Source organism: Neofelis nebulosa, chromosome 5 (genome assembly GCF_028018385.1).
Source record: "Neofelis nebulosa isolate mNeoNeb1 chromosome 5, mNeoNeb1.pri, whole genome shotgun sequence".
Lineage (NCBI taxonomy): Eukaryota > Metazoa > Chordata > Mammalia > Carnivora > Felidae > Neofelis > Neofelis nebulosa.
Window position 1 is genome coordinate 22,093,746 of NC_080786.1, and position 23,929 is coordinate 22,117,674.

General features: G+C 46.5%; 1 protein-coding gene across 5 annotated transcripts in view; it reads right to left on the reverse strand.

Moving 5' to 3' along the window:
• KAT2B (lysine acetyltransferase 2B) overlaps positions 1–20,546 on the reverse strand; it is a 104,508-nt gene extending 83,962 nt beyond the window's left edge. For 2 of the 5 annotated variants that reach the window (XM_058729769.1, XM_058729768.1), the window contains exon 1: positions 20,150–20,544. In XM_058729769.1, the coding sequence (XP_058585752.1) occupies positions 20,150–20,455 (306 nt within the window). In that variant the 5' untranslated portion in view covers positions 20,456–20,544. Of the gene's footprint in view, positions 1–19,000; positions 19,061–20,149 lie in introns of those variants that run through there. The other 3 variants (XM_058729770.1, XM_058729771.1, XM_058729772.1) reach the window with 3 other exon arrangements.
• Positions 20,547–23,929: the final 3,383 nt, after the last annotated feature.

The window sequence follows — 23,929 nt, forward strand, 5'->3', positions numbered from 1 at the left end:
TCTGCGGGAACTCCCAAGGGGACTGGCCTTGCAGCTTTAACAAAGTAACATCTGAAGGACAACCTTTTAGGGAGTATGCTGCAAAGCCAATTACCGCTACAGCTAGCAACCCAGGCACAAGGAGGACAGAGCTCCCCAGATGACTTCATCTCCCCCAAGAGCACATCTCTGCAGACGTGGCAGAACCAAGCAAGAAGGAAAAAGCCACCGGATTGCTTCAACAGGCCCAGGATGTAAATGGTCTTGCCCCAGTAGAATCCAAGGTCAGATGGCAAGAGAAGGCAACAGCCTTCATTGTGGTTTGCAGAAGTCAGGATGGAGGACGAGAAGGAAGCTACACTGGAGAAACACAGGATCGTGACTCAGATGACAGCTAGACAAGGGAGCAGGGTGCTCACAGTTCATTCAGTGTCGATGAGTGAGACAGGCGTGAAGATATTTGGGTGACATCCAGAGGAACAAGAGAAAGACAGCCAAGATGACTAGGATTCAGTCATGCTTACAATACTGGGAAGTCCTATTTGCTGGAAAACTTAAATCAGTGACAGGGATGTCTCATAACAAGAACACACTGAAGGGAAACTGATGGAGTAAACCTGTGCCTCCAACATGTATTAAGCACCTAAAATGAGAAAAAGCACTTGTATACTTGTTCTTATCTCATCCTGTAGGAGGAAGGTATTAATTATCCCCGCTATTCAGAAGAAAAAGCTGAGGCTCTAAGATGTTAAGAGATTTGCCAGAACTTTCTCAGTCTACCCTGCAGAAGCACTCATTGGGTACATTGAGGCAAATAACTGGTCCTGAGGTTGTGTGCAGAGGTCCTCACTCTATTTTACTACCTCTCTACTCCAGGTGAGACAAAAGTAGAATGTTTAAAAGTCAACACCAAAACCATTATTAGATACAACTTCACACCTTGCTCTTACAACCAAAAGAGCAGATAATAATCATGGGGCACCTGGGTGGCTCAGTCAGTGAGCACCTGTCTCTTGATTTTGACTCAGGTCATATCCCAGAGTCATGGGATCAAGCCCCAGATCTAGGCATGGAGTCTGCCTAAGATTCGACCTCTCTTTCTCTCCCCCTGCCCCTCTCCCCCGCTCACACTCTCTAAAAATTAAAAAACAAAAACAAAAACAAAATTAAAAAACAGAAGAGCAGGTAATGATAAATGTTGACAAGGATGTAGAGAAATGGGAATGTTCATTGTTGGAGGAGATGTAAAATTGTAGCCACTGTAGAAAAGAGTTTGGCAGTTTCTTACAAAGTCAAACATAGATCATGACCTGAGCCAAAATCAAGATTCAGATGCTTAACTGACTAGCCACCAAGATACCCCTTATTTTTTCTTTTGTTGCATGTGTTTTTGGTGTCATATCAGAAATTATTGCCATATTTGATGTCATGAAGCTTTTCCTGTTTTTTTTTTTTTTTAATATTTATTTACTTATTTTCAGAGAGAAAGTGTGCACATGGGTACACGAGCAAGGGAGGGGCAGAGAGAGAGAGAGAAGGAAATCCCAAGCAGGCCCTGTGCTCAGTGCAGAGCCTACTTGGGGCTTGATCTCATGACCATGAGATCATGACCTGAGCTGAAATCAAGAGTCAAATGCTTAACTGATTGAGCCACCCAGGTTTAAGGTAAGGGTCCAATATCTTCATTCTTTTCCAAGTTAATATCCAGTTTTTCTAGCTCACTTGTTGAAAAAAACTGCCCTTTCTCCATTGATTGGTCTTGGCAGAAATCATTTGATCATTTACGTGAGGGTTTATTTTTGGGCTCTCTATTCTATTCCACCCTGTAGGAGGAAGGTATTCATCTATCTATTCATGAGATCAAGCCCCAAGCCAGGCTCTGTGCTGACAGTGGGGAGCCTGCTTGGGATTCTCTCTCTCCCTCTCTCTTCCCGTACCCCACTTGCTCTCCAGTTGTCTCACCCAAAATGAACATTTAAAAAAATAGCTTCATTTAACTTAATCAAAATTAAAAACTTCTGTGCATCGAAGAACACAATCAATAGAGTGAAAAGGCAACCTACAGAATGAAAAAAAAATATTTGCCCATCAAATACCCGATAAAGGGTAATATCTAGGAGCTATAAAGAACTCCTACAACTCAACAACCAAAGAAGAAACAACCCAAAAGGGGATAAGACTTGAACAGACATTTCTCCAAAGGCAAATGGTCAATAAGCCTATGAAAAGACACTCAACATCACTAATCACTAGGGAAATACAAATCAAAACCATAATGAGATACCTACCCCCTCATACTCATTAGGATGGCTACTGACCAGAACCAGTGTTGGTGAGGATGCAGAGAAACAGGAACCCTTGTGCATTATTGGTGGAAAGGAAAATCAGTGCAGCCACTATGAAAAACAGTATGACAGTTCCCCAAAATATTAAAAATAGAATTACCATATGATCTAGCAATTTTAAAGAATTGAAAGCAGGAACTTAAAGAAATATTTGTACACCCAAGTTCACAAAAACATTCTTTATAGATGGTAAATTTTATGCAAGATGTATTTTACCACAACTTAATTAAGTTCAACATAAATTTACCACATGGCCCAACAAACCTATTCCAAAGTATCTGCCCAAGAGAAATGAAAACATGTATCCACACAAAGATTTGCACACAGATGTCCACAGCAACATTATTCATATTAATTAGCCAAAAGGCAGAATGAATCCAAATATCCATCACTGGTGAATACATAAACAAAATATGGCATATCCACACAGTGGAATATTATTTGGCATTAAAAAAAGACTGAGATGCTGATATATATATATATGCTACATGAATGAACCTCAAAAACATTATGCTAAGAAGCCAGACACATACTATATAATCCTATTTATATGAATGTCCAGAAAAGGCAAAAGGCAAATTTATAGATCTAGAAAGTTGATTAGTCTGGGGGCACCAGTGTGGCTCTGTAGGTTGAGTCCAACTCTAGATTTCAGCTCAGGTCATGATCTCAGGGTCGTGAGATCGGGCCCCATGTTGGGCTCTGCACTGAGCAGGAAGCCTGTTTAAGATTCTCTCCCTCCCTCTGCCCCTCTCTTGCTCCTGCGCCCTCTCTTGGAAGGAAGGAAGGAAGGAAGGAAGGAAGGAAGGAAGGAAGGAAGGAAGGAAGGAAGGAAGGAAGGAAGGAAGGATGGATATAAATAGATATAGTCTGAGGCTGGAGTGCAAACAGGGTTGTCTGCAAATAGACACAAGGATCTTTCTGGGGAGATGGAAATCTAAAACTCAATTTCCTAAAAGTCATTGAAATGTACACTTAAAACCAGAGACTTTAGGGCATCCAATTATATCCCACTGAAGTTGTTTTTCAAAAAGGCAAGAACTGCTAATAACTAATTATCACTTCAAATACAGGTCTTCTGGAAAGTTTCACCAAACTGTGTCCCAAAACTGAAGCACATTTTCTCCTCACAAATTAAAGAAGCTTAATAAGCTACATTTGGGAAAAAAACAAAAGACAAACCAGAAAATGGGGGTCTCCATCTCTGTCCTTCTCCGATCTAAAACAGCAAAAGAAGTTAGTTGTCTAGGTGGCCACACCTCTACTGTCAGAATCTGTCAGCAAAAGAGAAACAGCAAAGGATGGGAATACATCTTTAAGTAGGTTGTCCTGTTTTTAAAATGGAGACTTTGAAACAATTAAAACTTGCTAATAATAAAGCCGCATTGCTGGTGCTTCTTTTGGGCTACCCTCATCATCCAACACTCTTGACTTGCTGACATCCAACTTTCTGGCATGTTCACAGCTTCATTCGAGCCTAACAGGAATCCAAATGAATTTCTGTACAGTGAATCGAGTTCCCCTCCTTGAACTGTGGTATAAACAACACGGTGCAGTCTTGGGGGGTGGGGGTGGGGGTGGGGGAGACTGACACGTTCTGGATCTGGAAACAAGGAAAGGTAGCGAAAGCCAGGATGGAGGAGGACAGGTGAGAGGGCTAATATTTTCATGTGCCTCCATCGTGAGCTGTCTGGATTCTCCTCTCAACGGTGTGCATGTGTGACTGTGAAAAAAAAATCTCTTAATCCTGTTTTAAAAAACAACACCTGGAGTCTCTGTAAGCAGTAGTGATCCCAATAAATTTGGAGGTGAACTGTTTTGGGGGCAATGTGGATAATGCTCTTGTGATTTCAAGCAGTGCTTCCCAAACTGTAATCTGCTCAGGAATCACCTAGGAAATCTCATTAAAATGCAGATTCATTCAGTAAACCTAGGGTGGGGACCTAAGATGCTGCATTCCTAAAAAGTTCCCAAGTGAGGACCACCCTTAGAGTATCAAAGACTTGAAAGGACAAAGTGGTCTGATGCATGTATTAACACCTTCCTCTTTTCCCGGGATTAACTTCAGCTTCTCATACACAATTAAACTGTAAATAGCTAGGTAATCCTTTCAGGGACATAGACTCTTTCTCTCTCCACTGTGAAAGTCTTTCCAGCTCACACAGATGTACATGGAAGGCCAGCAGGCACCATAAAGCTATGACTTAAAACTGGGATTTAAAAAATCTGGGTGCTTTCTTTAAGATTTTAAGCAATCTCTACACCCAATGTGGGGCTCAAACTCACAACCCCAAGGTCAAGAGTCACATGCTCCACCAACTGAGTCAGCCAGGTGCCCCCCAAATCTGGGTACTTTTGGCACAAGTGAAAAGAAGCAGGTGGTAGTGGGGTGGGAGACTTCCCTCAGAAGACAAATTTGCCCGAAATTCAAGTAAAAACAGACGCAGAAGGGGAGAAAAGATAACCAGTGTGGTAATCCAGGGAGAAATATCTCTGAAGACCTTAATGAAGAGTGCCATTTGGGTCTGGAAAGTCACAAGGACACAAAGCAAATACTGAAGAGTAGTCAAGGATACACAAGGAGAATGGAAAATATGTCATGAGGAAATGACCTAGGTATAAACACCCTAGTCAGACGCTCCTCTTCCAAGCTCTCAAGATTACTCCAACATCAACAGAAAACCTTCGTGACCTTGCCATCTGGAAGAAGTCCTATGCCTGGGCTGGAGCTCAATCAGGAACTGCCTGCCCTCTTTATGCTAAATAATCAGGTCTGCCGGAATCAAAGGCTCACACCCTCAGGCATTATCTCAAAAGGTACTAAATGACTCCAGTGCTACCAAATTGCCTAGGGATGGGCCAGACTCCTCATCACATCTGAGGCATGTCTCCAGGACCAACCCAAACACACATCACCCATGGAAGGGCCTCAAGAGGTCCTGAATGACACCAAGGCCAAGAAACTGGTGCCCCAGAACCCTAAATCCCAAACAATCACTGGAACCTTTTTTTTTTAATGTTTGTTTGTTTATTAAGAGAGAGAGAGTGTGTGTGTGTGTAAGCAGGAGAGGGGCAGAGGGGAGGTGGGGTGGGTCGGGAAGAATCCCAAGCAGGCTCCACGCTGTTGGTGCAGAACCAGACGTGGAACTTGATCTCACAACCATGAGATCATGACCCAAGCCATGATTAAGAGTCAGACACTGGGGCGCCTGGATGGCTCAGTCGGTTGGGGGGCCAACTTCGGCTCAGGTCATGATCTTAAGGCTCGTGAGTTCGAGCCTCACGTCAGGCTCTGAGCTATCGGCCGATAGCTCAGAGCCTGGAGCCTGTTTAAGATTCTGTGTCTCCCTCTCTCTCTACCCCTGTCCTGCTCGCACTCTGTTTCTCTGTCTCAAAGGCAAATAAACGTTAAAAAAATTTTTTTTTAAAAGTCAGACACTTAACCGACTGAGCCACCCAGGCACCTCTGAAACCTCTTTTAATATACACAGAACCAATCTCAGACTTTATTGGTGACCTTGCCAAAGCGACAATTCAGTCTTCCACACAGTGGAAAGACTTGTCAAACTGTTTGGCTGACACTGAGCAGGCCAGACAACCAGCTGACAGATAGAATTTGTCATTCTTCAGCCTGTTGTTCTGGCACCAAGTCAGCCGGGATGAGCAAAACCAACAGTGCCATACATAAACACTGCTCCTTGGACAGCTCACGTTCTCATGGTATCCGTCGTTATCTGGGCCGATGACTCACACATCCACATAACCAGCCGAACCTGCAAAGCAGAACTTCCAGCCTGCATTCCCAACTGCCCACACCTGGCATCTCTGCCCGGTAAGCTTTACATTAGGCTTGCCCTCAACCCCAACACCCCTCTTCAACTAGCCTATTCCCTCCAGTGGCATTGCCTTTTCTTAGGACATCTGCATTCAGTGCCTTCACCCAAGGCTGTCTGATTCTTCTTTCCAAGTCTCTCCCAGATTTGCACCTTCTCCATTCTCATGGGCAGGGCCCCGGGTCAAGGTTTTAATAGCCAGTTAGAAGGAATAGCTTTCTTCTCACTTTCAGTATATCCCCACTCCTCCTCCATCTAACAAGCACCGGACACATCAGCCTACTCTCAGATGCCATCTGGGGCACCTGGGGGGCTCAGTCAGTTAAGCATCTGACTCTTGATTTTGGCTCAGGTCATGATCTCATGGTTCCTGAGATGGAGCCCTGAGTCGGACTCTCTGCTGACGGTGCGAAGCCTGCCTGGGATTCTCTCTCACTCCCTCTCTCTCTACCCCTCCCCCACTTGAGCATGTGTGTCTCTCTCTCAAAATAAACAAACTTAAAAAAAATAAATAAATAAAATGCCATCTAATTGGGGCACCTGAGTAGTTCAGTCGGTTGAGTGTCCAGCACTTGATTTCGACTCAGGTCATGATCCCAGAATCGTGGGCTCCATGCTGAGTGTGTAGCCTGCTTAAGATTCTCTCTCCCTCTCCCTCTGCCCCTCCCCTGCTCATGATCTCTCAAAAGAACATAACATAACTAAAATGCCATCTAACAACATCGAGCACTTCTGCCTGATACTTTCCAAGGCAATTTTCGCCTACATCATCTTATTTTCCTCTCCCTATAACCCCACAGGACAAGTAATTCAATGCTTACAGAAGGGGTGTGGCTTGCCTGAGCTACCCCAGCTGGCAAAGGAGCAAGGAGCCAAAACCAAAACCTAGAGCTTTTCGCTGGCACTCTAAAATATCTCGGATCTCCTCCTTCTTAAAGTGCAAAGACTTACTTTTATTTAATGAATTCAGTCCAAAATTTTCTACCTGAAACTCAAGACTTTCTATCAACTGATTTCTTCTTCACCCAAAGAGAGGATCCTATTTCCCACTATTTCTGTGTACTTGTGTTTTTCCTTTTCCTCCAATTTGGCCGGCCTCTTTAAGATCAGTAGTTATTATTTAGCTCTGCTTTTAACTGTAACAGTAACTACCATTTTTTTGAGCAATTAGAATATTCCAGATACTAAAGCACACTGCTAAGTGGATTACCTCATTTTACTATCAAGACAACACTTGACTACTAAAAGACTCACCTGGCTAAACACATCCAGAAGAAGGACTCTTCTCCTCCACTCCAAACCTGTCTCTCTCATAGTCTTGCCCAAGCCGGTAAATGGAACTACCATCCTTTCCATTGCTCAGGCTAAAAGCCGAGACATCAAGTTCATTTCTGTCTCCTCCTCACCACCATCCCCCAACAAATCAAGTCCCGCTGCCTCTGAGTTCATAGTATTGCCCAAAATGTCTACTCCTACCCCCTCCACTGCCATCCCCCGTCATAAGCCACCATCCCACTTATACCTAACCCTGCCGCAACTTTCAACTGGCCCTCTTTTCTTCCTCTTGCACACTTTATTTTTCCCAAAACAGCCCAAGGAGATGCTTTAAAATGAAAATCTTATCTGAATCCATCTGAAACAACCCATCAACAGGTAAATGAATAAACAAACTGGTTCATCCATACAGTCGAGTACCTCTCAGCAATAAAAAGAAATTAATCACTGATACATGCAACATAGATGAATCTCAAAAAAACTACACTGAAAGAAGAACAGGATGTACTGTGTGGCTTCATTTATATGAAATTCTGGAACATCAAAACTAATATATCATGGTACAAAGTAGATCAGTGGTTGCTTTTGATAGCGAGGAATTTGAATGGCAAGGAGAAGGGAACTTCCTAGGGTGATTAAAATGTTCTGGGGGGCGCCTGGGTAGCTCAGGCGGTTGAGCATCCAACTTCGGCTCAGGTCATGATCTCACTGTTCATGAGTTTGAGTCCCGTGTCGGGCTCTGTGCTGACAGCTCAGAGCCTGGAGCCTGCTTCTGATTCTGTGTCTCCCCCTCTCTCTGCCCCTCCCCTACTCATGCTCTGTCTCTCTCTGTCTCAAAAATAAATAAAAACATTAAAAAAAACTAAAAAAAAATGTCCTGGGTCTTGATATGCATTTGTTGAAAGTATCAGAAATAGAAATGGGGAGCACCTGGGTGGCTCAGTCAGTTAAGCATCTGACTTGGGCTCAGGGCATGATCTCATGGTTCAGGAGTTCGAGTCCTTCCTCAGGTGAGCTGGAGCCCTGTTTCAGGTAAACATGCTTTTCTCCCTCTCTGCTCCTCTCTCACCTGTGCTCTCTTGAAAGAAAAGAAAAGAAAAGAAAAGAAAAGAAAAGAAAAGAAAAGAAAAGAAAAGAAAAGAAAAGAAAAGAAAAGAAAAGAAAAGAAAAGAAAGGAAGGAAGAGCAAGTGAGCTATATCATTTTTTTAAAAAAGAAGCGGAAATCAGATCATTTCACTGTGTGAAAATTATATGCACTTGGCCATCTGGCCCCATCTACTTCTCCCACTTCATCTCCTACACTTGCCCCCTTGCTCCCCATCTACCCACAAGGGTCACCTGGCCACCCTTGAGCATACCAAGCCATTTCTCCCCCCAGAGTCTGTGCACTCCCCACCTGGCATCCTCTACACACACACACACATACTGTTCCCACCCCCAAGCTTCTTGTTATCATTCAGGCCCCAGACATTGTCCCATCCACTGAGAGACCTTTATGGGCACATGTCGGAAGGACTCCCCAGGCACTCTCATTTACTTCTCTGTTTTCATTCTCTGTGTGGCACTTACCACTTTCTGTTATTTTCTTGTTTACTGTCTGCTTCTGCTACCAGAAAGCAAGCTCTGCAAGAATAAAAACCCATCTGTCACTGTATCCCCAGCATCTAAATCAATGCCTGGCACACGATGTAACAGTTTGTTGAATGAATGGATAAAGTTGACAAAATCACACTCTCTATATTCAGCTATGCAATCTGAGGCTTGCATAAAGGGTAAGTAATCTCCCCCTGCTCACACAGCGAGAAAGCAGCATTTCAGCATTCAAACCCAGGCAGTCTGCTGCCTAGGTGCACGTTCCAAACCACTCTGATGTCCTGCCCCCTTCACTTTTGCTTCTCTGCTGTTTTATATTGTTCACTCCACCTAGGCTGAGCCTCTTTCCTACACTTCCAGCTGCCCCCAGCTTATCATGGTTTTTCTCTGCACTGACTTCATGCTTGATTATTCACTTGAATTTTTCTTTCCCTCCATATCTGTCTCCCCAGCAAGATGCGAGGCTCCTTGTGGCTTTCACTTCCTTTGTCACTCACCGCCCACCAGGACAGAGCCTGGGCACAGGTACCTAACAATACTCATGGACTTGTCGCCCTGGAGGTGGGGTGAGTCAGGTAGTCCTATGGGTATGTGCAAATCCCGGGTTACATGACTCACTTTGCTATTTCAAAGTATGCTGACCTTGACTTCGTTGGCATTCTGCCATCCAGTTTCAACACCAGCTTGTTAGAGCTGATGCAAATTAGAGCTGCCACCATCAGTCACTATGATACTACTCAGGTCTCATCCCTGTACTTCTGGAATCTCCTGCATACCACAGAAGCCTCACAGAGGGCTGCACAGACCAAGAGCATGCAACGGATGGGGACTTTTTAGGAGGGCATAGAACTAATGGAAGGATCCTCGTATGTCCTGCCTGAGGTGACTGAAGGGGTTACTCAAAGCCTCCTCCTAAGGTTAGGTGATGTATCACTCCAAATGGATCATTAAAGATATTATTCACACTTGATGCACAATAAATGTATTCACCTCCTGATTTAAAAAGTAATAAACCCTGTGTCTGTGCTTCTGGTACAAACAGAAGAACAAATTAAAGAAAGCCGACTGTAGCCTTTAGTCTCAGTAGGCAGCAAAGCAACAAAAATATAAACAGTAGTTAGAACACGTGCCTTTGGGGGGTGCCTGGGTGGCTCAGTCAGTTAACCATCTAACATCGGTTCAGGTCACGATCTCACAGTTCCTGGGTTCAAGCCCCACGTGGGGCTCTGTGCTGAGCACTTGGAGCCTGGAGCCTGCTTTAGATTCTGTGTCTCCCTCTCTCTCTGCCTCTCTCCCCCACAAAAAATAAATAAACATTAAAAAAAAAAAAAAGAAAGAAAACATGCCTCTGTAGGTGATTTTTTTTTCGTTCACTAACACAGTATAGACTTTTAGAATATGTGGTAGGGCCTTTTTCTCACTTCATAGGTTTTAATTCGCTGGTCTCACGATACTCACAACACACTTTTGAGAATTGACTTCTAACTTGCAGAAGAGGAGACGGTGGTCAAAGAAGTTCACATCATCCTCTCAGAAAAGGATTCACGGTGGGTGTGACTCTCCCTGCTCGTCTTACAGCAGAAGCCCAGGCCATCTGACAAGTACTGCCTATGTCATCAGGTCTAACTGTAAGCTCACCAGGGACCACACTTAGCAACAGAGTCAGAAGATGCTGTTCCAGCCCCAGCCCGGCGACCACACAGCTTCGCGCAAGTTGCTAAACCTCTCTGAGCTTCAGCTGCCTTGTGTCTACACACAATCTCCCCTCTTCCAGTCTCATGAAGCCTGTGAATACGAAATTCGCTGTGAACACGAAATTACCCATTCAGTTAACAAATATGTATTAAGCACCTACTATGTCCAAGGCATAGTCAGTGGAACAGGAATACAAAGTGAACCAAAGTCCCTGCTTCATGGAACTTCTATTGTCACAAAGTAAACAGTATATATTTCCAAGTGTTGAAAAATGAGGAAAAGGAAAGCAAAACAGGTAACCTTACAGAGTGATGGGGTGCTGCTGTATTTGGCGGGGGGTGGGGGGTGGGGGGTGGGGGTGGTCAGGAAGGCTTCTCTGAAAAGTTGGCATTTGAATAACAGACCAGAATGAGGTTTGACAACAAGCCACACCAATACCTGGAGAAGAAAAGTGTGCAATGCAAGGGGTATCAGCATGCATAACTAAATGCCAGAGATGAAAGCAATTCAATATTATAAAGATTCAATTCTATTTCAATTATGATGAAAAGTGATGAATTGTCATAAGGAATTTAGATGGGAGCTACCTAAGCAGAAATCTAAAGCAGCCCATGGAAATAAATGTAGGATAAACAAACAGCATTAGTTATAACACCCCCATGTACATGTGCACACAAGTAAAAACGTAAAAAATTCTGTTGTGTTAAATACATCAATCACAGGGGCGCCTGGGTGGCTCAGTTGGTTGAGTGTCCGACTTCGGCTCAGCTCATGATCTCACAGTTGGTGAGTTCAAGCCCCACGTCGGGCTCTTGCTGACAGCTTAAGGGCCTGGAGCCTGCTTTGGATTCTGTGTCTCCCTCTTTCTCTGGTCCTCCCCTGCTCACATTCTTTCTCTCAAAAATAAATAAAGATTAAAAAATAATTAAACACATCAATTACAGAAAACATTACTTTATAAGTGGATAGTCCATATGAGTCCATGAAATAATAAGCTTGCATATTTCATATGAGTTTTCAAGGATGAGTTGCTATGCCAAAACTGTGTGGGGCTACAGAGTAATCAGCATTCCTCACTACACTCCTAGAGAGAAGGGGGCCTTTAGCGGTCTTAGCACACACTTCCAGTATGAAGGAAAATGATCTCTTTCCTGCCTTTCCATCCCCTTGGCCAATAACACAACAGAGGTGTCAATGCCTACTGGAGCTTTATGTGCTGGGTTCTGGCCAGCCTTCTAGAAACCCTGCCACAGCTCCCACCATGGTTCTGCATGGCTTGCAGGATACAACGTAGAACTCTAGATATCTTTCAGAACCAAGGATGGGTGACAGCAAGACTTCCCATGGGTATTTACCAGTAAGGACTCACCACTACAGATTCCAGAGGAGAAGGAAGTATGCAGGCTGGCCGTTCCAGCAGCTGTGACATCACAGGCCCCCAGCACCCACCTCCCCAGCATTCTGTTCCTCCTTCATCCCAATGCTTATCTACAGCCTCCTTGGTTTTTTTTGTTTATTTATTTTGAGAGAGAGAGAGAGAGAGTGCATGTGTGTGAGGATGGAGGAGGGGGCAAAGAAAGAGGAGAGGGAGAGAGGGAGAGAGGGAGAGAGGGAGAGAGGGAGAGAATCCCAAGGAGGCTCTGGCAGCCCAGTCAGTACGGAGCCTAACGCAGGGCTTGATCCCCCAAACCCTGAGATGGTGATCCAAGCTGAAATCAAGAGTTGAACGCTTAACTGACTGAGCCACCCAGGCGCCCTCCTCCTTGGTTACTTGTCCCCATTTCTGCCCTCATGCGTTCTTCCCTATATGCCAAGAACTTTCACATATGCTAAATTCTGGAATATCAAATTCCCATCTTTTGAAGATTTAATTACAATTCATTTTATGAAGTTGTCCACATCCAATGACTTCCATCCTGAAAATGGCTGACAATTTTTAAACTTATTTTTAGGTTAAAAACATGTGTCTTGGGGCACCTGGGTGGCTCATTCAGTTAAGTATCCAACTCTTGATTTTGGCTCAGGTCATGATCTCGTGGTTCATGGGTTTGAGCCTCACATCAGGCTCTGCACTGATCGGGATTCTCCCTCTCTGCCTCTCCTCCTCTCTCTCTCTCAAAATAAATAAATAAACTTAAATAATAATAAATAAAAATGTCTTTACAAACTACTCCTATATGCAACAACATGGATACAGCTCCCAGACATCCTGTGAGTGACAAAAGCCAGATGCAAAAGAATTCATACCATGTGATTCCATTTATGTCAAGTTTAAGAAAAGCAAAAGTAATCTCTAGTAATAAAAGTCAGAATAAGGGTGAGCAGAGGTGGGGAGGAGGCACCAGGGGGCCCTCAGAAGTGCTGGCAATGCTCTCCAGCTTTATCTGGATGGCAGCTGCATGGCTGTGTGCCTACACACAAATTCATCAAGCTGTATGCTTACGATATGAGCACTTTACTGTCTGGATAATAAAAGTAAAAGGTAAAAAAATGACTTCCTTCTGAATTGTACTGAAACACCGCTGTGTGTGCAGTCTTCTGTAGAGCTATTTGGGGACGTCTAAATGTCCAGGACAGTTCGTTCCTTACCTCTCTGACACATCTGGAACCTTCTACAGCCTGAGTAGGTATCACTTTCATCTTCCTTCAACAAGGAATTGCAATGGGCCAGCACAGTGACCATTCTCCACTGTCAGCTTTAAAACAATCAAGGGCATGCATCGGTCTGCCCTAGGCCAGTAATAAAGAACACTTTATTTTGTTTGCTTTATGGCCTGCACGGTTTCAATGAACTAGAAAAGCCTTTGAACATACTCTCAGTAGGAGTAACAATAAATGTCAAACGAGAGCAATCGAACGCCTAAAACGAAATCCTCTCTGTAAACCACTGAGATTCAGAACACCATCCCCTCCACCCCACAAGAAAGTCTGGAAAGAGGACGCAAAATCTCTTTTGCGCTGGCAAGAAAATCTACGTGGGCCAGCTCTTCCCTGAGCAACCGCCGCTGCTCCAAGAAGCTGTTTAACCTCTTTGGGTCTCAGCTCTCCCGGAGTAAAATGACCTTCCTTACCTTCCTCTTGCCCCAGGCAGAAGAATCAAATGACACGAGGCATAACACTTTGGCAAAACACTATCAACACAACTGCTGATACCAAGGGAAAGTTTCCAAAAGTAAAATAAAATAGACGTAGGCGGAACGCCTGTATCCCAAGAACTTTCACATACGCTAAAACTATGTCATCCTCCCGTCGATGGGTGCCACCTTGACTCCCGCTTCACCACTAGGGAAACTGAAACCCAAGACCCTGAAGTGGCTGCCCCATCGTGCCCGGCACGGAGGGTGAGGGAAGAGCATTCTCCACGTTTCCTCCAGGCAGCGCGCAGAATAGGAAGCACGCCCACGACTCTGCCACAGGTGCCTTTGTGCTGGAATCAGATTAGCAGCAGGAAACCATTAAGAGTAAGACACCACTGACAACTGTTCCTAAATAACTACCTTCCTCTCGAGGAGAGACAAACCAACTAAATCAGAGGCCACCGAGCCTTGGAAATCCAAGTTTTATTGGCACTGCACGGAGTATCCAGATCTTTCATCTGAGAAGCACATGTTCTGATTGTGCCGAGGGACCTCATGCGAAACCGTGTGTTTCCACCTGGACGTTCCCCACGACGGGTTAGACCTGTGGATGTAGCTGATAGAAAAAGAATTAAATCCCGCCTATGTGGCCAGGTTTAAATCTGCTCAGTAGTTTAAAAACAAACAAACAAAAAACAATACACCAGCACTGCATCACAAAATGCTATGTGTAAGCACATGCTTCCTGAAACAAAACGTTCTCTTTTGCCCTATAAACTACTTTCTCAGTTACATAAAACTGCAAATTGCAATCTGAAGGCTTTGCGGGCTTGAATTTCCATCTTCCCTGAAAGTTTATGAGGAAACAATTAAATTTGGTCATCTTTCTCTAGGGCTTTTTATATTGTGCCTGCCAATTGAAATATTTTTCCTATGTGTGCCTGGCTCCATGACACCGCCTCTTAGAGAAGTTACCACATGTGAAATAATCATGTGCTATAGATGTAGACGTTATAGCTACACCCTTCCATGTTTTCTGCTTTGCTACCATAATTCTACTTACCCGTTGAGTCTCCAAAAGGATATTTCTAATTTGGTTTGTTTACGAACTATGAATTAACACAAAATATCACCTTAAAAAGGTGCCCGGGGGTAAGAAACTTTTCAGGGAGACGGAAGACTTTTAACACTGAACTGTAGTGACGGGGGAAAAAGAAAATGAACTGTAGTGAGGGATACACAACTATATAACTTTACCCCAAAGCATCTGACTGCACACTTACAGCCCGTGAGTTTTGTGATCTATAAATTATAGTTCAATAAAGCTGTTTAGAAATATGCCCCATGATCCGCAGAGTGAGGTTTTTCAGGTTTCAAGTGCTATTCAAATTAACCTTAAAAGCATTAATGTTTCCTAGGCTGCAAATGTATTTACAGTATTATGGGTCAATATAATTTTCCTTTAGAACAGAGTTCCTCAGCTTTGGCCCTGTCATTTGGGGCCCGATAATTGTTGTGCAGGTCTGTCCTGTGCGGAGTGAGATGCTCAGTAACATCTCTGGCCTCTACTTACTAGCTGCCAGTAGCACTTCCTCCCTCACAGTAACAATGACCAAAAATGTCTTCAGACACCGCCAAGTATCCCCTGGGGGGCAAAACAGCTCCTAGGTAAGGGCCGCTGCTCTAGATGTTGCAGCTGAAAAAGAAATTTGCTCTTTGGGGGAGCGACTGACAGATACAAAAGCGTTGGGGGGCTCTCCCCAACTTTAGGGCTTGTTCTAGGGCCCCAAGCACCAGTTCCTGGCCAACACAGGACAATTTTTCTCTGCCCCTGCCCTCTGCATATTCTACAAGCAGTGTTACTTTTAGATTACAAACCATTATTTTTTTTTTTAATTTTTTTTTTTCAACGTTTTTTATTTATTTTTGGGACAGAGAGAGACAGAGCATGAACGGGGGAGGGGCAGAGAGAGAGGGAGACACAGAATCGGAAACAGGCTCCAGGCTCCGAGCCATCAGCCCAGAGCCTGACGCGGGGCTCGAACTCACGGACCGCGAGATCGTGACCTGGCTGAAGTCGGACGCTTAACCGACTGCGCCACCCAGGTGCCCCACAAACCATTATTTTTTAAGTGAAGCCTCATTTTACAGCCCGTGTCACTCTCCAAGTATGGCAGTCAGCCCAGAAGTCAAAGCAACCGGGTTCTCTATAAATGCTTTGTGGCCACCGGGGCCGACAGACAACGCGGCCATTCCCCTTAGCCAGCATTAATCCAACACTTTTAGGTTCTAGGAACTTTGGAAGTAATCAAGGCTCAGAGAAAAACCAAATGACTTATGGCCAGGATCACAAAGAGGCAGAGCTGAGACTGGAGATACCTCTAAGCCCCACGTTCTTTCCTGACGTCCACGTTAACAGCGTATGCCCAATCTGAGCTGCAGGAGGGGCTTACCAGGACCAGACACCCATCTGGATGCCTCAGACTTATTAGCCCACTTTAAATCCTCCCTGTTATGCAAAGAGGTGGTATTATTATTCCTACTTTACAGACAAGGAAGTGGAGGCTTGTCCAAGGTCACACAGCTGGATATCCTGAAATCTGAACTCCAATTAGTCTGAACTCACAAGCACAGGCTCTTGGCCACTATACTGACTCCTCTCCTGAAAAAGTGCCCTATTTCATTAGGAAGAGTCAGTGGGATATTTTTTTCTTTCCCTTTTTTTTTTTTTTTAAAGTAAATAAATAATACTTAAATTCAAGGAGATTCAGATTTGGGCTACTCATACATTTACTTCAGTTTACTTTATAACACTAAAAACCCAGTCCTGCGAACACCTGTGAGATACCTAGAAATGTCCTACGTGAAAGAATCCCCTCTACCCCACCGTCAAGAAGCAGTCAGGCTAAAATTTCACTACTTCCATCCGTAAGAGCTAATCATTTCCTCTGTTTTCTCTTCTCTAATTCATTCATCCAGTCAGTAACCACATCAGTTAGAATCTATTCAGAGACAAACACATATCAAATAATCACACAATTAAATATTGTGATAAAAGCACTAGGAAGGAAAGGTATGCACAAGGGGGTTCCAAACAATTTATAATGGGAAGGCTGGCCCAAGGGGGAGGGGGGGAGGTAAAAGAAATACAAGGAATGTGAGATCTGCAAGAAGAGTTGGGAATTAATTTGAAAGTGAAGCTTTCAGTACCAGTCAACAGTGTGTACAAAGGCCCTGGGGTAGAAGGAAACCACGGGTGCAAGGCCCCGAATAGGAGCCAGACTTAGCAGCGGTCAGGTCATGCTGGGCTTCGTGGACCCCAGCAAAGAGAAATTAAAGGTCCCAAGTAGTGATATCATGTGGTCAGATCTACATTTTTAATGATCACACTCCCGTGTCACACAGGAGCAAAGAGATTCTCTGAAGCAACCTTTGCCAGAACATAGTTCAAAGAACTCTACCCTGGATCCTGCAAAACAAGTTTGTTTGTTTCTTCTTTTTTCTTCTCTCCGGGGTGTGGCATACCACCAGGGCTGTGAACTAGCTCCCTCCTCCTTCTGTTTCGTTTGTGAAGTTTAAAGGCCAGCTCTTTTATCAGGTATGGGACCTGGTTTTCTTTTAACAGCCCCCAGTAAACTATTCATCCCTTTCCAGGTCCCTCCTCCTTCTCTCACCTCTCCACTCCCTCCAACTTGCCAAGAGGCCGTCAGTGACAAAAGGTAGAGGGGAATCCTTTTGGGGCTTTCTTATGTGAGGATAGAGACAAGCTGAGAAAGAACCACAGAACTGCTCTCTCACACTCCCCTCACACCCAACCAAGCACAGTTAAAAAAGAAAAAAAAAAAAAAAAAAGGCAAATCTGAAAGACTGTTACTCCCCTGGTTAAGATTCCTGGATTCCTGGGGCCACACACAATGCCCCCCAACCTGGTGGCCTCAGCCAATGCAGCGCCAGCTCCCGTTGGCCCAGCTCCAAGCTTTCACAAGTGCTTTCAGTTTCTCCTCTTCAAGAAGCTTCACATCACCCCACCCTGCACTGCCAAGAGTCCTTAGCACCCACTGACACTTCCTCCAGGAAGCCATTCCTACCCCACCCATGCCAGCCCGTGAACTGCCCTCCTCTGAGTTCCAACAAAAAACTAAGAAAGCAATTATTTTTTACTTCGCTGTGAATGGTTCGCTGCACACCTCCCCCGGCCTCCAACATATGCATGCACGTGCATGTGCCCGTGCACACACACTCCCTCAGCAGCTCCAGAAGGACACATTCTGGGTACCACAGCCCCAGCATCGAGCACAAAGCCTGGCACCGAGCTGGGACCCCTCTAAGTATTTATCGAATGAATGAGCAAATAAAAATAGACACTTTCAGAGTCTCCCGGGAGCAGAAAAAAGAGGCCTTTAATGAGAAGCTTTCCCTTCCCCAAAGTTTGGTCGTGAATGAGAACATGAAACACTCAAATCACAAAGTTTAGAAAAGCTGCTACATCTCACTCTTCAGAAGTTTGAAAGGATCAAAAATATCAATGCAGGGCACATAACCTATGCTCATGGTTTGGGGACCAAAACTTCTGGGAAGTTTTCGGGCGTTAAGGCAAGAGCAGGCAGCAGGGAGAGAAGGGATTCATGAAGTGAACACGGTAAAACGCCGGGACAGAAACGCTGAACTGACACTTACTACGTGAACCCCCGCTGGCTGCAGAACCTCAAGTCCACCAGGTAACTGACCTTGTTCTCGATTCCGGGCACAGATCTCGCTTCGTCTAATGCCCTTTGTAACCACCTCCTGGCCCCTCACCTTTCTTAGAAGCATACTCCCCTCTATCTTCTTTATAGTCCTTTCTAAATACCAACCATGTATTGACCTCAGAGGAAGACAGTTTGCCTTCCTGACTGAATCCCAAAGCGATTAATAACAAATCACCCAGGTCTGAACTGGGGCCTTGCTGCTTGGCGTGTGGCCACTGGACTAGCATCACATCATCTGAGAGTTTGTTAGAATCGCAGACATCTCCACCCTGATTCAGAATCAGCATTTTAACAGCTCCCCGGGTGATTCCTATGCACCTCAAAGTTTGAGAAGCACCAGGCTACATCCTACATTCACTCAACAAATACTTATTAAACAAATACAGGGTACACAGTAGGCATTCAACATATACATGAGGATGGGAACGGTGTGGGAAAAGGGGTAGGCAGAGACCTTCCACTGCAGTTGAGAAGCTCCAGTAAATACTAAAAACAGCATGGCTGTGGAGAGAGGTTCCAGCAGGATTAATAATCTTTACATCAAAATTCAGAAAGTGGCCCTTGCAGCTTGGCTGTGGGAATCTGGAATCTGGGAACTTGACCCTGTTTGCAGCAGGCGGGAGAGATACATGGGAGGTGTGAGTGTGTCTCTTCCCCGCCTCAGCCACAGGCCGCAGGAGCTGACAAGGCCAAGTCCCCGCCCCCCTCAGCTGTCACCCTGTCAAAACAAAGCCGCTGCTGACAGCGCAGGGCCAGCCTGCCCCGCGGCCTCGGGCAAGCCTCCCACCCCGGGAGCACGGCGCCCACATCTGGATCTGCAGCTAAGGGGCAATAGGGTGCCGAGAGCTGGGATGGAGAGGGGATGGCAAGAAAGGCGTGTCCTCAACCTGAGCAGTGGTGCCCGCTGCGCCGGGCTGTCACCTTGCCAAATCCTGTTTACACCTCGAGCAGCTGGGACAGCGTTTTAACGAAACAAGTAATAATACAATAATGACGGGGCTGTCACCGCGCGCAGCAGCGCCTCCGCCCTCAGCCTAGGATGTTGGGAGCTCCCGGACCCTCGCCTCGGGCTGTGCCCACGTCGCCATCCGGCGCGTTCCGCCCCTTCGATCTTCCAAAGCGCCGGAGTCCTGGAGCCTAATTCACTCTCACCCCTTCCACCCAGTTCCTCCCAACGGGGCACGGGGAGAAGACAGGAGAAGAGGGGGCTCTCAGATGCCCCCGGTAGATGTCTCCTCGGCCCTGGGGCGCCCGCCACTTAGTAAGCGCTGCTCCCCTCTCTGGAAGGTGCCTCAGGCGAGCTCCTACAGAGCAACAAAGCCCCAGGGCAGCCCAGGAGCGCAGACGCAGAGGCAACTCCTTCCAAGGGGGAAGAATGAAAGGCTCCGGGTCTCGGCGATCCCCTCCGTCCAACCCAACAGGACTCTCGTCCGAGAAGAAGCTAATTGGGCGCGGGCGACAGCAGCACTTCCGCGGTGCAGCGGCCCCAGGCGGGAGGCGGGAGACGGGGGCGGGAGGGGGAGGGGGAGGGGGCTAGGGTCCCGCGGGCTGGGCCCCGGGCCCCCCCCCCCCTTTCGGCGGCCCGGGAGCGGCGAGGGAGTACCTTGCAGGCGGAGTACACTCCGAGTTTCTCCAGTTTCTTGGCCCGCGGGGCCGAGCGCAGTTGCGCCTTCTTCACGGCGATACGGGCCGAGCCGCCGCCTCCCGGTCCTTCGGCCGTGCCCGCCGCCGCCACTGCCGTCGCCGGTCCGCAGGCGCCCGAGCCCCCGGCGGCGGCGGCGGCGCACGGGGAGCCCTGCGGCGGCGCGGGCGGCGGCGCGGGGGGCTGCGGGGGCAGCGCCCCGAGCCCGGCCCCTGCCCCGGCCCCTGCCCCGCCGCCGCCCGGCCCGGCCCCGCCAGCCTCGGACATGCCGCCCCGGAGCACGGCAGGAGGCGCCGAGTGTCAGGCGCCGCCGCCGCCGCCGCCGCCAGGGTCTCCCTCTCGGGCTCTGGTCGCCGGGAGAGCGAGACCCTCCCCCCACGCCCTCCCGCCCCCTCCGCCCACCCCCCTCCCCGCCCCCGCCCTCCCCAGCGCGCGCCGCTCGCCGGGCTCGCTCCGGCCGCGGCCCGCGCGCTGATGGTGGCGGCGGCGGCAGCTGCTCCCCCAGGAGGGAGGGGACTAGCGGCTCCGCTGCCGCCGCCGCCGCCGCCGCCGCCGCCGCCGCTGCACACGCCCTCCCCCGGTCCTCCTCCCCGGGGCTCCGCTCCGCGCGCCGGCCGCGGACATGTTCCTGGGGCTGCGGGCTGAGGGTGCGTGCCGACGGGTGCCGACCTCTCCGTGCCTGTCGGGCCCCGGCGGCCCCCCTCGGCCTCTTTCCCGCTGCCCGCGGGGTTTGCGCCCCCCACCCCCGCTGCTCGGCACCTAGCGCTCGCCCGCCAGGGGGCGAGGCCAAGCTCGGGGTGAGGATGAGGGAGGGGGTGAGGGTGGGGGTAGGGGGTTGGAGCGCAGGCACCTGCTGGCCTCCTCCGTCTCGCCCCCCCCCCTCCGCCCCCGGCCGACCCCCGCTCTCCCCAACGAGGCAGAGCCTCCCAGTCATTTGTTCTTCCACTCTATTCCACACTCTCCGAACGGAGACAACTTCCTCCACCCTAGCGGGAGCCAGAGGAAAAAAAAATATTTTTGAAAAGAACCCGTCCAAGCTAATCCTTTTCTTTGTTACTAAGTCACCAAAATAAAGGCGTAATGTTTTCTATTTCTCTTTTTAAATCCTTTTCTGTGCAACTTTTTTTTTTTTTTTAATTAAGAACGCTTTCTTCCTATAGCAATTCCTGGATCCCGTCTGCCAGAGGGGGAAAAAAAAGTGTTAATCAGTATTTTCTGTAATTTTTTTTTTAAGAAGCGCTGGTTGTTAAAAAGAACGGTTGTCTAGAAGCACTAGCAAAATGAAAACTGTTCGCAGTGGGAAAAGTTTGAATTCAAAAAGTTTGTTAACAGGGCTCATCTCTGCATCGATGGGATTATAACCTTGTTATTTTCTTTGTATAATGTTCCATAGTTTTCAAAATTGGTATCACTAGCATTCCTACTAACCAGGAAAAAAATTTAAGCCGCATCCCAAAGAATGACTGTTGATTTGGGCCTCACGCTTAAAAAACAATTAAAAAAACAAAACAAAACAAAACCTCGACTCAGCGTTTTCAACTATGGTTGAGAACTGTCCTTTTCATTGTTGGTGACAATGAGGGCCGTGCGCACATTCCGGTTTTTCATTTGAAAGTTGTGCGCCTTGGTCGGCCTTTCTAAAACAGTTTCAAAAGCCCAACGCTATTTCTCAGGTCCCTTCACAAGTGCGATGCTTTCATAATATGAGTCATAATTTTTATGTAATATGGGTCATAATGTGCGCATTATTAAATTCTTTGCATGCCATGTAGCTCTCAGCCAGAGATGCCTTAAGGAATGCGCTTTTCTCTGGAAACATTCCCCTTGCCAGTCCCGTTTTTTTCCAGTTAATTTTCTCTATTCTTTTCCCAGCGTCTCTGTGTTGACTTTTAATGCAGTGACACATTAAAATGAAAAATAAAAAGTTTGTATGTCTAAACCGCGACAGTAGACCACACAAAAGGAAAGAGCCTCTCCCAACTTGAGTCCAACCTAAAGGGGGAAATGGCAGACTCCAGTCACTTTCCATCAGGACAGTCCCTGGCATGCTTGACGTGCTTCTCCTTACCTCTCCTCTCCTGGCTTTACTGAGGTTTCGCAGATTAATTGCCATTCTCCCCACAGCAGAACAAGAATCTTAAGGGCTGTGAACCTCTGAACAAAGGCTAACATCATGATGTTGGCAGATATCAATGGAGGTTTGGGTTCCGCAGGTAGGCGTTCGTCAAACTTATGGGATGCTCCACTGGAGATTTATGCGTTTACTGGATATAAATTTCCCTCAAATACTCTTTAAAAGTTATAAATATTAAACTCTAGTTAATGATGATCATGCTGAAAGTTTACGGGTGCAACATCATGATATCTGCAGCTTGCCTTGAGATGCATCAAAAAATAAGGTGAGGGGCACCTGGGTGGTTTCATCAGTTAAGCGTCTGACTCTTGATTTTGGCTCAAGTCATGATCTCACAGTTCCAAAGTTGGAGCCCCGGGTTGCACTGTCACTGCAGAGCCTGCTTGGGATTCTCTCTCTCTCGGATTCTCTCTCTCTCTGCCCCTCCCCCATCTCAAATAAACATTTAAAAAATAATAAATTTAAAAAGTGAAAACATTTTTAAAAAAAGATTCTCTCTCCCTCTGCCCCTCTCCCCTGCTCGTGCCATCTCTCTCTCTCTCTCTCTCTCTCTCTCTCTCTCTCAAATAAAACAAAATAAAATAAAAATTAAGATGAATTGATATATTTGTGAAGGGGCAAATAGGCTGATGAGCAGATTAGGTAACGAAACAAGTCAGTGAAATGTTAATAAGTGAATCTAGGTAGTGGGGATAGGAGTGATCACTGTGCCATTCTTTCAACTTTTCTGTACGTTTGAAATTTTTCATAATAAAATGTTGGAGGAGTACGCTAGCTTTAATATTAACTCACCCATCACCTGCCCCCTCCTCAGCCAGCCCCAGAACTCAGGAGGCAGGCTATTTCCAGGATGTTTTGAAGCAGAAGAAAACAAATTCATTTCAATCCAGCCTGAAAACCATCACTGTCTGAATGGTGAATGGCTTGTGACATCAGCTGAACATTATTTTTCATTATTTCCCCGCTCAGAGCACCCAGATGATATACTGCCTTAGGCTGAAGGCCCACCGTTTCAAGGCCTATTCAAAGTGTGTTAGGAACACCAGGCAGGGACATTTCAAGGGCAAAGGATTCAGAAGTCTTGCTGCCTCCTCATAATCAGGATGTTGTGAGCACTCAGTAAGTTCCTACATGCGGAGCCCTCTTACAAAGTGAGTACCAAGAAAACAAAAGGCAATGTTTTCGTTTGTGAAGTATTTGCAACCGCGGAAGGATTTTAATTTGAAATGGAACCGGAGCAGGCACCTGGCTGGCTCAGTTGGTAGAGCATGTGAGTCTCGATATTCGGGATTGTGAGTTTGAACCCCACATGGGGGATAGAGTTTACTTAATAAACAAATTAAATAAAACAGAACCAGAAGATACAAAATGGAGAATCTCACACCTGCATCCTCAGAAGAACAGAACTTAAGAACTGAGAATGATTTCCTGGAAATACCTGACTTATAGAAGACCGAGACTTAGCTCCTGACCAATGATTATGCAATAAGAATCCTTTCCCAGGGGCACCTGGGTGCCTCAGTGGGTCAAGTGTCTGACCCTTAATTTCAGCTCAGGTCATGATCTCACAGTTCGTAAGTTCGAGCCTCACATCAAGCCCCACATGG